At 42.5% G+C, this 15827-nt stretch overlaps 2 protein-coding genes across 7 annotated transcripts in view; both read right to left on the bottom strand.

Moving 5' to 3' along the window:
- usp54a (ubiquitin specific peptidase 54a) overlaps positions 1-5907 on the bottom strand; it is a 107162-nt gene extending 101255 nt beyond the window's left edge. For 5 of the 6 annotated variants that reach the window (XM_046358798.1, XM_046358802.1, XM_046358801.1 and 2 more), the window contains exon 1: positions 5806-5907. The gene's annotated coding sequence lies outside the window, so the exon portion shown is untranslated. The remainder of the gene's footprint in view (positions 1-5805) is intronic. The other variant, XM_046358800.1, reaches the window with a different exon arrangement.
- A 331-nt stretch (positions 5908-6238) lies between these two features.
- On the bottom strand, positions 6239-14220 carry LOC124040794 (myozenin-1-like). Its single transcript, XM_046357893.1, has 6 exons — positions 14055-14220; positions 10983-11076; positions 8237-8424; positions 7758-7971; positions 7402-7582; positions 6239-7168 (listed from the first exon to the last, which is right to left on the bottom strand). The coding sequence occupies exons 2-6, from the start codon at positions 11065-11067 to the stop codon at positions 6931-6933; spliced, it is 906 nt and encodes a 301-aa protein (XP_046213849.1). The 5' UTR covers positions 11068-11076; positions 14055-14220; the 3' UTR covers positions 6239-6930.
- Between the last annotated feature and the right edge of the window lie 1607 nt (positions 14221-15827).

The raw sequence follows: 15827 nt of genomic DNA, 5'->3' as shown, positions 1-15827 counted from the left end.
CAGGAGGGACTGGTGCACTTCACAAAATAGATGGCATCATGAGGTAGGAAAATTAGGTGGATATATTGAAGCAACATCTGAAGACATCAGTCAGGAAGTTAAAGCTTGGTCCCAAATGGGTCTTCCAAATGGACAATGACCCCAAGCATACTTCCAAAGTTGTGGCAAAATGGCTTAAGGACAACATAGTCAAGGTATTGGAGTGGCCATCACAAAGCCCTGACCTCAATCCAATAGAAAATGTGTGGGCAGAACTAAAACAGCAAGGAGGCCTACAAACCTGACTCAGTTACACCAACTCTGCCAGGCGGAATGGGCCAAAATTCACCCAACTTATTGTGGGAAGCTTGTGGAAGGCTACCTGACACGTTTGACCCAAGTTAAACTATTTAAAGGCAATGCTACCAAATACTAACTGAGTGTATGTAAACTTCTGAGCCACTGGGAATGTGATGAAAGAAAGAATTGCTGAAATAAATCATTCTCTCTAGTATTATTCTGACATTTCACATTCTTAAAATAAAGTGATGATCCTAAATGACCTAAGAAAGGACAGTTTTACTCGGATTAAATGTCAGGAATTGTGAAACACTGAGTTTAAATGTATTTGGCTTCGGCAGTGGTTCTTAACCTGGGTTCGATCACGCTACATCGCTTGGCCTATCTGTGCTACAGGGAATTTGGTGCGCTCAGTAGTCGACTTGTGACTGTCGTGATGGTACGTCTTGTGATTTCTTTCTTAATATTTTAATCCCTTCATACTTACTATGTCGAGCAAAAAAAGAATGTGGTCGGACGAATATGTACAATATGGATTCACATGTATAACGGAACGTGATGGGAGTCAGCGTCCTAACTGCATGATTTGCAATGCCAAGTTGAGCAATTCTAGTCTAACACCGGCAAAACTAAGAGAACACTTCCTTAAGCTGCATGGAGATGGAAAATACAAGAACACAACGCTGTGTAAGTAAGATCGAAGATGTATCTGGAATCGGAGACAATTCTGTACCCGCGGAACTGAAGCAAGCAATTGCCACGCACTTAGATGAGCTTGCAAAGTCTCTCGACGGATACTTCCCTACAAGAGAGTCATATCCAGCATGGGTGAGACAGCCGTTCACGTTTAGTGTTGAGACAACAGATGTCAATGATGAATACCTCGATGAAATCATTGAAATTCAGCAGAGCCAGGTTCAACAGCAACTCTTCAGAACAACAACGCTTTCAACGTTTTGGTGTCAACAAATGGTAACGTACCCTGTTATTGCTAAGAAAGCTCTGGAGATTTTCATACCGTTTGTTGCAACATATCTTTGCAAGCAATCCTTTTGGAGGATGCTGGACATAAAATGAAGAAAAGGAACAGACTTAGTTGCGAAAATGACATGAGTGCCACTTGCCAAGGTGAAGCCGCACATTTCTGAACTGGTCTCTGAAAGGCAAGAGCAGAAGTCACACTGATTTGCAGTAAATATTCATTATTATGTTTTTGTTTTTGTGTGGAAATCATGTTTTGATGATTTTGTTCTTTGAACACAGTGATGTTGATGCACGGTTCATTTTGTGCACCAGTAAAATATATACCTATGTTTTGAATTTGAAAAACATCACATTTTATTTTTCCAATTAAGGGTTCGGTGAATGCGCATATGAAACTGGTGGGGTTCAGTACCTCCAAAAAGGTTAAGAACCACTGGGCTAAGGTGTATGTATACTTCCGACTTCAACTGTACGTTCCCACCTATCATAGACTAAACGATAAAATCCTGTCATTTTCTCTTCATCAGCAGAAAACAAAGCAGAGACTTGCACGGTGGGGGCTTAAAATAGATTTACAATCACGTTATGTAAGAAAACACTGACTGTGCTAAATAATATAGAAAATTCCATGGTTGATTATATAAGTACTACACTCACACATCAGTTTGGGTGCTGGGGAACCATATGTTACTAGGGTGAATTTTCACACCCAAATCACACATGCAGCATCTCCCACAGTCAATTCAATAACATGCCACTTGGGCAAAATACTGTATGTTTTGAAAACGGATGGGATGACAGAAGAGCTGCATGTAATTTTATGTACTTCTCCCGATGACAGAGCCCTGTTAAGGGGAAGTGAAGAGTAGCCTAGACGAGGGCATATTATCCCCCAAGTGTCCATTTTCCACACCCACAGGTCATCATAGGCACACAAGTTTAGGTTATTCTATCTTTATTCACCTGTCTTCAAATTATATATTTTTAATCCACCATATTGTCAACTGTCTAATTTCTCTGTTCTTCACCTTGCATCATAAAAGCAACTTTATGTAGCAAAACTATTCCACTGTGTAAACACCGTCCAACTTTCTCAAGTAGGTTGCACTGTAGCACGTCGTAACACAGCATTACTACCCTGTAACACGTCGTAACACAGCATTACTACCCTGTAACACGTCGTAACACAGCATTACTACCCTGTAACACGTCGTAACACAGCATTACTACCCTGTAACACGTCGTAACACAGCATTACTACCCTGTAACACGCCGTAACACAGCATTACTACCCTGTAACACGTCGTAATACAGCATTACTACCCTGTAACACGCCATAACACAGCATTACTACACTGTAGCACATCGTAACACAGCATTATTACACTGTAGCACGTTGTAACACAGCATTACTACACTGTAACACGTCGTAACACAGCATTACTACACTGTAGCACGTGGTAACACAGCATTACTACACAATAGCACATTGTAACACAGCATTACTACACTGTAACACGTCGTAACACAGCATTACTACACTATAACACGTCGCAACACAGCATTACTACACTGTAATATGTCGTAACACAGCATTACTACACTGTAACACATCGTAACACAGCATTACTACACTGTAACACATCGTAACACAGCATTACTACACTGCAACATGTCGTAACACAGCATTACTACACTGTAACACGTCGTAACACAGCATTACTACACTGTAGCATGTCGCAACACAGCATTACTACACTGTAACACGTCGTAACACAGCATTACTACACTGTAACACGTCGTAACACAGCATTACTACACTGTAACACGTCGTAACACAGCATTACTACACTGTAACACGTCGTAACACAGCATTACTACACTGTAACACGTCGTAACACAGCATTACTACACTGTAGCACATCGTAAAACAGCATTACTACACTGTAGCACGTCGCAACACAGCATTACTATACTGTAACACGTTGTAACACAGCATTACTACATTGTAGCATGTCGTAACACAGCATTACTACACTGTAGCACATCATAACACAGCATTACTACACTGTAGCACATCGTAACACAGCATTACTACACTGTAGCACGTCGTAACACAGCATTACTACACTGTAACACGTCGTAACACAGCATTACTACACTGTAACACGTCGTAACACAGCATTACTACACTGTAACACGTTGTGACACAGCATTACTACACTGTAACATGTCGTAAAACAGCATTACTACACTGTAACACGTCGTGAAACAGCATTACTACACTGTAACACGTCGTAACACAGCATTACTACACTGTAACACGTCGTGACACAGCATTACTACACTGTAACACGTCGTGACACAGCATTACTACACTGTTCTGCATTATTGTGTGTGTGAAATGACATGCATCAATTCATCCATTAGGATCAATGATGGAATCAAACAAGGATAAAAAAAATTATACATCTGGCACGCGTGAGGGCGACATGCATTTTTGTTGTTGAAATGTTTAAGATAAAACAGGATGACATTATTTTAGGGTACAGGAGCTATGTCAGCAACTGAGTCTGAGACGGAGAGGCAGGTTGACAAGACAAGAGAAACTATTTCCATGCTTATCCACGTACCTTGATTAGTACGTGTTCATAACACCAAGTACCATATAGAATGCATTAGCTATATCTAAATCAACAACGCTTGCCGAGTTGCGGAGTAGATGCAGCTAACAATTTAGCCGTAAATCACTCCTTTTCCTGGATCCAGGACTTCCTGACAGGCAGACTCCAGGTGGTGAGGGTAGGCAACACACCTCCGCCACGCTGACCCTCAACATGGGGGGCCCCCAGGGGTGCGTGCTTAGTCCCCTATTGTCCTCTATGTATACCCACAACTGCTTGGCCACACACAATTCCAGCACCATCATTAATCACCAATTGATGTAGTTCTGTCCTTAAACTTTTCTTATCTATTAATGTTCTGTATTATGTCATGTTTCATGTTTTGTGTGGACCCCAGGAAAAGTAGCTACTTTTGCAACAGCTAATGGGGATCCCAATAAAATACCAAAAATACCAAGTTTTCCGATGGCACGACAGTGGTGGGCCTGATCGCCGACGAGACAGCCTACAGGGAAGAGGTTAGAGCCCTGCCAGAGTGGCCTCTAAAGTTGATCGTGGACTACAGGAAACAGGAGGGGGAGCACGCCACTTGCCATCGACGGAGCTGCAGTGGAGAGGGTCAAAAGCTTCAAGTTCCTCGGTGTGCACATCACATATGACCTGACATGGTCCAATCACACCACTACCGCTGTGAAGAAGGCACAACAGTGCCTCTTCAACCTCAGGCGACTGAAGACACTTGGCATGGGCCCTCGGGTCCTCAAGAAGTTCTACAGCTGCACAATCGAGAGCATCTTGACCGGCTGCATCACCGTTTGCTACGGCAACTGCACCGCCCTCAACCATAAGGTTCTACAAATGATGGTGAGGACGGCCCATCACTCGAGCCCCCTGCCCTCTGGGACATGTACTCCAGGTGGTGTCTGAGAAAGGCCCGAAAGATTGTCAAGGAGTCCTGTCACCCGAGCCACGGACTGTTCACTCTGTTACCATCTGGCAAGTGGCATCATAGCATTGGGTCTCGGACCAACAGGCTCCAAGACAGCTACTACCAACAGGCCATCAGACTGCTGAACAGCTAACCTTAGATGTCTACCTGTACAGATATGCACCTACAGAGACTATTTGCACCTCAGAGACTATCTGCACCTTAGAGATGATTTGCACTGACTACCAACACATCGAACCCTTACCCACAAACTTACACACACACATACTCTCTCTCTCTCTCTCTCTCTCTCTCTCTCTCTCTCTCTCTCTCTCTCTCTCTCTCTCTCTCTCTCTCTCTCTCTCTCTCACACACAGTCAACCCTGATTTTCTATTTATTACACAGCGTGATATGAAGACACTACCCACTTTATATGTATAAATACCGTGTAATACAGTCCAGTATTACTAGGCATACTATATTATTGTTATTGACTAATGTACTGCATTGTTGAGGGAGCTAGCACACAAGCATTTCGCTGCACATGTTATACCTGCTGTAAACGGCGTGTGCGACTAATAACGTTTGATTTGATTTCAACTGGTAAACGCCGTTGGAGATGATCTGTATCAATGCTAACACACCGTGCACGCAAGTTAAATATCTGGTAGAAGCAAACAACGTACAAGGTATGGCGTGCATATGTGGCTGCGTGTGCGCAGTCTAAATGATCAAGAGAGACCGTTAGATAACGAAGTCGAACTCCAATGTGCTGTGGTCACGGTGCAGACAGAGCATCCTCTTGCAACGCATCCTTATGGTGAATGTCACTCTCAATGTATCACAGGACTGGCGTGCATTTAGCCTACACACGATTGCAGCCTGTATTTGTCCATGTTCCATAACTTAAGTCGTGTTCTAAATTGGTAATTTTATCTAAACCCTTCCAATGTCTCATTTGGTATCAAGTTTGTGGACAGCCGTCTTACCTTTTCAACCCCGCTGTTGCCTTGTCCCTTGTCCTGAGGGACTTGAGTGAAACGCTCCGCCGCTAAACCCCAGTCAAACCTCCTCTAGCGTCACCCTGCGCTGCAGCCAAGGCAACCAAATGCTCGCGATATTTTGGCTTGGCGTATTGAGAGGTGATATCCAAGTGTTTGGAACAGGGGGACGGACTGAGAAGGAAAAAAGGGGACACTGACTGATGATTTTATTTCACATTTTTAAGGTGTTTGACACAGGTAAAGTTCCTTTGAAATTCATCCCTGTTACATCACTGTCTTCCATCAAGTGAATTACACCGTGGGGCCCTAAAGAGGGTCCCCACACGTTAGACTGGCCTCCTGTCTATTCGTTCCACTGAAGATTATAGTCAGTCTTACACTGTACACATGCGAGATACAAAGAATAACAGATGCAAACTACAATTAGGAAAAAGTTTATTAGGGAGAAAACGTGGGTGATGCAGTAGAACATCACTCAACGGAAATGAACACACCTCACCTCATGCTTACTGCATGCATCCTAGGATGGGTTGGATTTGCAGGGGCTTGACAAAGCTTTCAAAAGTGAACACGGCATAGAAACACAGAAAAAAAAGCACAGAAATACAGTAAAAGCCATGATGGTAGAAGGCTAGAAGCTAAATGAACAACTTGTGGCTGTCCTGATGAGCAATGAGACACATCAACATGCTGAAAAAAGCGAAACAATACTCAAACTCTCCGTTGCGTTTACCTGTTCTCCTCATGGACATATGTTATGTTGCTGCTTTGTGAATAAGCTACACACTTGTAGTGTGATTGCGCAACACACTATGCTCCTTGAATGAATCATCATGATAAAAGAAGTGTAAGCATAAATCAGAGTTATGGTAGTCTATTGTGTTTACTTTGTCTCCTTCTCTCTCTCTCTCTCTCTCTGTCTACATTAAAGAGCCCAATATTGAGCTGCGTGGTTCGTTTCATACACACTTTCCTATTCATTAATTCAACCCAAGGAAAAGCTGACTGCATCCCAAACCTTTCAAAAAAAAGTTATGGTTTTTGTTTATGTAATTGTATATATTCGTGCGTGGTCTTTATCTGCACATCTGGGTCTGTGGGGCATGCTATTCACAGGTCGTCAGTCTCCCCATCGAAGGGCATGGTGTCCAACTCGATGTGGATGCTGCTGGGCTCACCGCTCCCCACCCAGCCTATAGGAGTGCGGTTGAAGGAGGGTCGAGCGCCAATCTCTTGCTGGTATACTACAGCCAGTTCAGGCTCATCATGGGCCACCTCATGGGTGTCTGGCAGCTGGAAGGTCATGAGCTGAGAGGCCTTATCAAAGCCCCCAAACGGTGTAGCACTCCTAAGACAGATAAAGTGATGGGCAACAAAGGAATATCAGACTAATAAGTTAAATGAATCTTCTATGGCAACTTCTGTACATGTGTGTCACAGACATGGATGGACAATACAAAGAGTCTGAGTTTGAGAGTAAATGGGTGGGCTCCATTACTTCATACTCTCTTCATATATATATATATATATTTTTTTTAGATGCTATGGAGTCAACCAAGCAACGCATAGAGGGGACTGTACCTGTTGAAGGACTTGAACTTGGGCAGATCATGGTGTGCATGGGGGCCTGGCATATGATATCTCATGCTGGATGTCAGCTCCTGGTTGCCCTTCATGGCCTTTTCCCATGGTGATACGTATGAGGGGACAAAATCATGCCTCTTCTTGGCCTTGTCCAAGGCCACTTCTACTCCATGACTACCTGTAGGAAGAAAACAGGAAACCAGATATTCTATCACATGATGTTCAAGCCTCTTTGGAATAAATCTCCAGGAAAAGTCAAGTCAGGCTAAATCTGATATATTGATTGCACTGCACTACCTTAATTCCAAAAGCACTTGTTCTAATCTCGTGAGTTGATATGAGCGGATACTGACCATGACCATGTTCTCCTGGAGCAACATCATCGTGATGTCCATGGTGTCCATGCTCATGATCATGCTCATGTCCCTGACCGTGACCATAACCATGCCCATCTTTGCCTGGTTTGGGAGGGGGCACAGGAGGGCCTGCCTTCTTTTCCACCATGTGGCCATTAGCGTCCAACATCATTGTGCCACCCAGGCTGGGGACCAACTTCTGGAAGTTCTCCTGAAATGAAACACACAAGTAAGACAAGCTTCCATCCTGGGTGGTTGTTGAGATATACATTGATAGCCTCAACATTGTGATCATTTCCCCATCTATCCATGGGTTGTACTTCCTTCCCTCATCCATTGCCAATTTTCACTGCAATTGTTTTACATCAAAGCTCTTTGGACATAATTTCTACATGAACTATATATAATACTAACATGTATTATTGTTATATCAAGTTTTTAATTTTGACTTGGATGATTGACCTCCTTTTTCTTACCATAGACTCGCTGCTGAAGAGGTCAGGGTTATTCTCGTATATGAACTTCTCCACACGCTTCTGTCTCCTCTGGAACATCTTGGAGCCCTTGTTGGTGAAGAGGTTCAGCTCTTCCAGCATGGTGTCCTTGGGAGTCTTGATCTTCGTCCCCAGGTCAAACTCGGACGCCTCAGGCTCTGACTCATACTCTGCAGATGAGAAATGTTCACACTGTCTATTCATTTCTCTTGTTGTTTCTCGACATTATACTGTATAAGGCTCTATTCCATTAAACTTATTTATCCAGGTTTCTGGGATAAATCAAAAACATAATGATTCTGGTTCAGCAATTGTTCAAACTTGGATTATTGGACTCAACAATGTCTGCAGTGTGATACAATAATACACTCATACACGCAATGTATCTCCCTATGCAGAAAGAATCTTACCTGTGGTTTGAATTGGTTCTGCGGTTTGCTTAGCATTGTTTGAATGAATGTTAAAGTACTTTGCGTGCATCATCTTTCATCTAGAAAACACATCTGTGTGGGTGTGAGGTGATCTCTACATCTCAGCAGAAATTACACTCAGTGCAGATGGTTGCCTAGGAGGGGGATGCTCTCAGATTCTTGGTATCATTACGGTGGAAAATTCATAAATCTCTCTGCCCAAAGATGAACTGGCTGTTCTTCAACAATGTGGCTGTTGAAGGAGAGAGAGAGCAGAGAACAGCTCATCCCCGAGTTTGGGCCTGACTCTGACTGAGGCTTTATGGCTTTATGAGGTAAGGCCTGAGTCGTTTTCATGTCTGTGTTGTCTATATTTGTTCTGTTCTCGGTGCTTCTGATCCATTGGTCAGAAGTCACAGGGTGTTGAAACAGAGAGGATGGGTGAAGGGAGAAAGTCTTCAATCTGTAACACTGCACAGGGAAGACGTTCCACAACAATTCTAAAGCTCTGGAGCACAGTTTAATAATACAATACCTATATAACAGTAGGCTATAGTACTAATATAATACATATGTGTCTTTTATACTTTTTTTGTAGTAGCCTGATCATGCTTTGCTTTGTTCTTTATCTATCTATCTATCTATCTATCTATCTATCTATCTATCTATCTATCTATCTATCTATCTATCTATCTATCTATCTATCTATCTATCTATCTATCTATCTATCTATGGTAAGCTCTTATGTCAAATGTTCTCTGTGTGTAAAAAAAACCAAACAGGTTTTCAGATAGCAGCTGATTATTTACATAGCACCATCAGGCCTTAGAACTTTGTTATGAGAACATTCATCCCACACTGTTTTGACTAAGCACATCCTCTCAACATGACATCCTTGTAGTTCCTGCTAAGAAGTTCTTGCCACCCTTTTCCATTGCAGGAACTGTCACTAGATAAACACGCATCAACTCTGATTAAATTTGGTGGATTGAATCATTTCGCATTCCTGTTTGTTTTCCTGGCAATAAATTCTGCAGTTCAAAAGGACTATGCTTGCGTCTCGATGATTTTTGTGCCATTACGATTTTGCAATGTCTGACAGTACCATTTTTATGTTGACTTTAAAAGTCAACACTAGTCATGTGATTCAAATTTCATCTCTGACTATTTCCGTTATAAGCTACAACAGACGTGGCTTCTATGGTGGAGGTTAATACGTTTGAATGCCGAAGCTAGCTGGCTCAGCCACAAATTCATCAAATCTGATTTTAAATCTAACCCTAACCTTAAAAGGGGCAATGCAGTTAAAAATGTGATTTAATGTAAATATCTTCAAATGTTTTCCTAACGCCCACATGATCAGACCGAGCATTTCACAGGTCAAAGGAGTCTCAGGGAAATACATGATCAAAAATATATTGTGGAGTTATTTTCCTTAAATAAACACACACAGTGATTTATTAGACATGCAGTGATGATTTCCAAATAAAATGACAAAGATTGCATGGGAACTTTAACCCCAAACTTAATCACACTTCTTACAAATATACTTAACCTTAAATTCATTTCATAACTTTTTACAATATAGTCTCTTTGGACTTTGCAGCTGGCCCATCTTGTGAAAATTCGCTCAGTTCTGCGTTAAGGACTAGATTTATCTCAATAAACATGAACCTGCTGTTAAAACACAGCTTTCTGCTTAGGCCTTATTGCTACATCTGTCAGGACACTTAACACAAAAAAAAGTATGAAGTGCACAGCACAACTGAAGTGAGAGGGCAGCACAAATTGACACTTTACTGATGTCAACGGAGACTACTATATCTACTTGCACACAGATCTGGAGCACTTAATGGATGGAGAGGAAAAACACCGGTCATAATGTTCATTAAAAATCATCATGCCATCGCTGTTTAATGAAGCATGGATCCTAACAGCTGAGAGGGAGGGGAGAGTAAACCATTACTGCGATGATTATAAAGGACAGATCGTATTTGTGCTGTGAAATACAGGAGATAAATGTTTGTGTGTGTGACAGGGCGCTAGTCATTAGGACATGTTAAGTGTATCCATGTGGAGGAACCTCTTTGACAAGTGTCCCCCTGGCCGCCCTCTCGGTTTACCAATTAGTTCAGTATGTTACTCTTGATAATACCACAGGCTCATGTTGATAAATGTTACTGAGCAGAATTGAATGCATGGTACTGTGCGGTCTCTCACATAACTTTGGGAGATCTCTTTTTTTGAATGATATGTGAGCAATGTACCTTTGTACATGCAATGTGTTGTGTTTATGAGCTCACATGTTCGTGCCTTACCATCTTGAGTGACATGTGACAGGTCAGTGATGATCTTAGAGGGCTTTTTCCGCTTGTTAGGTGGGGCAGGTGTTCCATGAGGCATGACTGCAGACTGAGAACACATGTAAACAGGAAGTTAGAAAAGGTCACAGAACATACCAAGCTACTGTATAATATGTCTGGATTTAGCTTATATATATATATATACAGTACCAGTCAAAAGTTTGAACACACCTACTCATTCTCCATTGTAGAATAATAGTGAAGATATCAAAACTATGAAATAACACATATGGAATCATTTAGTAACCAAAAAAAGTGTTAAACAAATCAAAATATATGTTATATTTGAGATTCTTCAAAGAAGCCACCCTTTGCCTTGATGACAGCTTTGCACACTCCTGACATTCTCTCAACCAGTTTCACGAGGTAGTCACCTGGAATGCATTTCAATTAACAGGTGTGCCTTGTTAAATCAATCAGTTGTGTTGTGACAAGGGAGGGGTGGTATACAGAAGATAGCCCTATTTGGTAAAAGACCAAGTTCATATTATGGCAAGAACGGTCAAATAAGCAAAGAGAAACGACAGTTCATCATTACTTTAAGACATGGAGGTCAGTCATTCCGGAACATTTCAAGAACTTTTAAAGTTTATTCAAGTGCAGTCGCAAAACCACCAAGCGCTATGATGAAAGGAAGACCCAGAGTTACCTCTGCTGCAGAGGATAAGTTCATTAGAGGTAACTGCAGATTGCAGCCCAAATAAATTCTTCACAGAGTTCAAGTAACAGACACATCTCCATCTCAACATCAACCATCAACTGTTCAGAGGATACTGCATGAATCATGCCTTCATGGTCAAATTGCTGCAAAGAACCCACTACTAAAGGATACCAATAATAAAAAGAGACTTGCTTGGGCCAAGAAACTCGAGAAATGGACATTAGACTGGTGGAAATCTGTCCTTTGGTCTGATGAATCCAAATTTGAGATTTTTGGTCCCAACCGCCGTGTCATTGTGAGATGCAGTGTAGGTGAACAGATGATCTCCGCATGTGTAGTTTCCATCGTGAAGCATGGAGGACAACGTGTGATGGTGTGGGGGTGCTTTGCTGGTGACACGGTCTTTAATTTATTTAGAATTCAAGGCACACTTAACCAGCATGGCTACCACAGCATTCTGCAGTGATACAACATCCCATCTGGTTTGCGCTTATTGGGACTATAATTTGTTTTTCAACAGGACAATGACCCAAAACACACCTCCAGGCTGTGTAAGGGCTATTTTACCACTAAGAAGGAGAGTGATGAAGTGCTGCATCAGATGACCTGGTCTCCACAATCACCCGACCTCAACCCAGCTGAGATGGTCTGGGATGAGTTGGACCATAGAGTGAAGGAAAAGCAGCCAACAAGTACTCAGCATATGTGGGAACTCCTTCAAGACTGTTGGAAAAGCATTCCAGGTGGAGCTGGTTGAGAGAATAACAAGAGTGTGCAAAGCTTTCATCAAGGCAAAGGGTGGCTACTTTGAAGAATCTCAAATATAACATATATTTTGATTTGTTTAACACTTTTTTGGTTACTACATGATTCCATGTGTTATTTCCTAGGTTTGATGTCTTCACTATTATTCTACAATGTATAAAATATATATTTTTTAAGAAAAACCTTTGAATGAGTGGGTGTGTCCAAATGTTTGACTGGTACTGTATATATGTGTATATATAGTCTCTCTGTAGCCACTCAATAGCAGACAAAATAATTGTGGAAAGGCAGCACAGAGAGAGGAGATCGGGGATTGGAGTCCCTCTAGTGATAATCTCTAACCATTGCACTATGTTGGGACTTATGAGGCCTAGTGTCTGAGGGCATGAAGAACACGTGCAGACTGCACCCTGCTCATTTTCCAAGTTCAGAGTGGCTTCAGATCCATTACGTTCCCCGAGCCAACAGATGTCCGTCCGTGAGAAAACATATAGCCCACTGTAAGTTTGTGTTTTGTTTGGTCTGACAACTCTAGAAATGAGAAAGGTTTAACACAGAGTATACTGTATGCCTACAGTGGTTTACAGTAAACACATTCCTCTTCATGAGCTGATGAGCACACACTACCAAGACTTTCAGATAAATCCAATTTGCAGTAAACACATCGATCCAATTTGATGGATGCGATGAACATGGCTGTAATCATAGATTCTTAAAGTATGTAGAAATCTGACACAGGAACTCTGTAGTCTAGGTTGCTAGGTGAAGCTTGAAGACATGGAAGATCTCAGTTGGGATACAGTACAAGCACCACACCACCCAGCATGTTTATGTCTCACAGAGCCCCTTTCTATATACTGTAGTTCTCCTTTCAGCCATACTGTTCTGTATCTGAGAGTCTGCAGCTCCTTGAAGACCCACTCTGTGGCAAACTTCGCATCACATCGACTGACTGTAACCTAATCCACCAGAGCTATTTTCAGCCAAGACCTTTTAGCGGCGAGTAGTGGCGTCAGTGTACTATCATATGTGTGAGACGCAATGGACACTCATATACAAACACATACACATTGGCACAATTGTCAAGAGAATGATCTAATCTTCCCAAAATTAAAATGAAGATGTTGAGGGGTGATAGGTGGGTGGATTGGAGAAGGGATTGTGGGGGAGGACTTTGTAAATCCCCTGTAAAAGTATCACCAGCTGAGGACCCCAGCACTCAGGTTTCACCTCCCCAGCTGGGTATTCCAGGCTTTGCACACCATATAAAATGTGCTGTTGGACAAAGGGGAGCAGTCAGCACATTCTCTCAGAGCCTGCCTGCGTCTTTGAGTGATGGGCAAATTCTAAAAATGTTCAATGAACATCAAGATCACTTCACCATGCCTTCAAAAGCACTTTATATCCCATAAATGAATAAATAATGCCTTCCTTATTGAGTCAAGGTCTTCAAACATAATTTCAATTCTCAAGTGCAGTTATTTTTGAATGCTATAGGTGAAGATTTTGCACAACTGTCTTTGCTTTCCAGTTTGCCGTTGACGGCCAAGTCATGCATGTAATTGGTTAGTAAAATCAAGCTGTTGGCATGAACCACTCACCCAGTTTAAAAAAAAATCCTTATGTTCAAGGAGGTCTAGTAATACCAGTAGGAGATGAAGGCTGCAGGTTAATCTTAATCAGAAGTTTACAAATCCCAGGGTGCCTCTGACCTGTGGCTGGACTCAGATCCCAGGGAGTGTGAAATCCACCCTGAGCATGGATGGAAGATCTTTGAGGGGGGGCTGGAGGGAGGGGGGGGGATTGAGGTTGGGGTAAAAGTAAAAGTAAAAGTGGGGGATGAGGGGTGAAAGTGCTGATGGGGCTATCAAGAGATGGTCCGGGGGGCCTATATATAGAACCGGTGCAGGGTGAGGGGGGGAGTCTAAACTTAGTTATAATAGAGCCTCAAAGGACGGAGGAGTGTCTGAGGGTGTGATTTGGGGTTGGCGTCATTGGTTTGCCCATTTTCCCCTTCATTAATTAACTCCAACCTTCCAATAGATTATCAGTTTTCTGTCAGGCAGAGGCGTCCTTGCTGTTCTATGGTATTCGTGGTCATATAGCCTCCTAAACCAAAGTGGGTGCTGATTTGTTGGCTCAGACAAATCCACAGCTCTCTCCGTGGCTTAATGGCTGAACGTTTTTTTAATATATGTGCCTGTTAGTGTTATTCGATCCATACGTTAGACCAGGGTGTGATATTTTGTAGATTGGTTAATTTACATACTCAATTCATAGATAATTTCAAGTTCTCCCATTTAAGCATGTCTGTACAAATCTGTACTCCGTATCACAGTGAAAGCCGGGGTGATGTAGCCTACTGTAGGGAAAAAAATCAGGCCAAAAGGAAGAGTGAAGAACAAAATTCAAAGTGAAGAGTGCCATCACACATCTCACCCACACATTGCTATTTGCTCTTTGTGATGATTCATTTCACAGTGATTGTCACAGCTTCTCTCTCCCCTGTGTGCTCACTAGAAGAGAAGTGAGTCAAATGTACCATTTGCACCTTGCCTCTTCATTTGAAACATTTCCATTAGTAAGGGAGGTTAACAGTGACTCAAGAGGCCTGAATTTTTAACCTTGACATCTACCCTTGTGGCTTGCAGTGCTTCACTGTTAACACCAGGAGCTTGTCTACTAAGATTGAAGGACGGGTTATGTTGTGTTATGGTGAATTGTTGTGTTACAGGAAACAAATCAATTCATCACAAATAAAAACTGCCGGCATGATATACTGTATTTCCCAGCTCATAATAGATATCCGTTATTCATTTCCCACTGTTCTCATTTATATCTCAAAACCTCACCCTCTGCATTGGACCCAGTAATGTTTTTTTCTGCACTCAACATTTCAGCCTTGGAATATCCGTCACAGATATAGACTACTACTGTAATACTACTGTTATACCATTTCCTCATATCATAATACTATTTACAAAATTCTACCCAATTGTGATCTTGTCTCATCGCTGCAACTCCCCAATGGGCTCGGGAGAGGCAAAGTTCGAGTAATGCGTCCTCTGAAACATGACCCGCCAAACCGCACTTCTTAACACCCGCCCGCTTAACCCGGAAGCCAGCTGCACCAAAGTGTTGGAGGAAACTGACGACCGAGGTCATCCTGCAGGTACCCGGCCCACCACAAGGAGTCGCTAGAGCGCGATGAGCCAATTAAAGCCCACCCCCCCGGCCAAAACCTCCCATAACCCGGACGACGCTGGGCCAATTGTGCTCTGGCCCAATGGGACTTCCGGTCATGGCCAGTTGTAACACAGCCTGGGATCGAACCCGGGTCTGTAGTGATGCCTCAAGAACTGCAATGCAGTGCC

This window comes from Oncorhynchus gorbuscha, linkage group LG08, assembly GCF_021184085.1.
Source record: "Oncorhynchus gorbuscha isolate QuinsamMale2020 ecotype Even-year linkage group LG08, OgorEven_v1.0, whole genome shotgun sequence".
Lineage (NCBI taxonomy): Eukaryota > Metazoa > Chordata > Actinopteri > Salmoniformes > Salmonidae > Oncorhynchus > Oncorhynchus gorbuscha.
The sequence above is the reverse complement of the archived record's forward strand: the minus strand, read 5'-3'. Positions and strand labels throughout refer to the sequence as shown.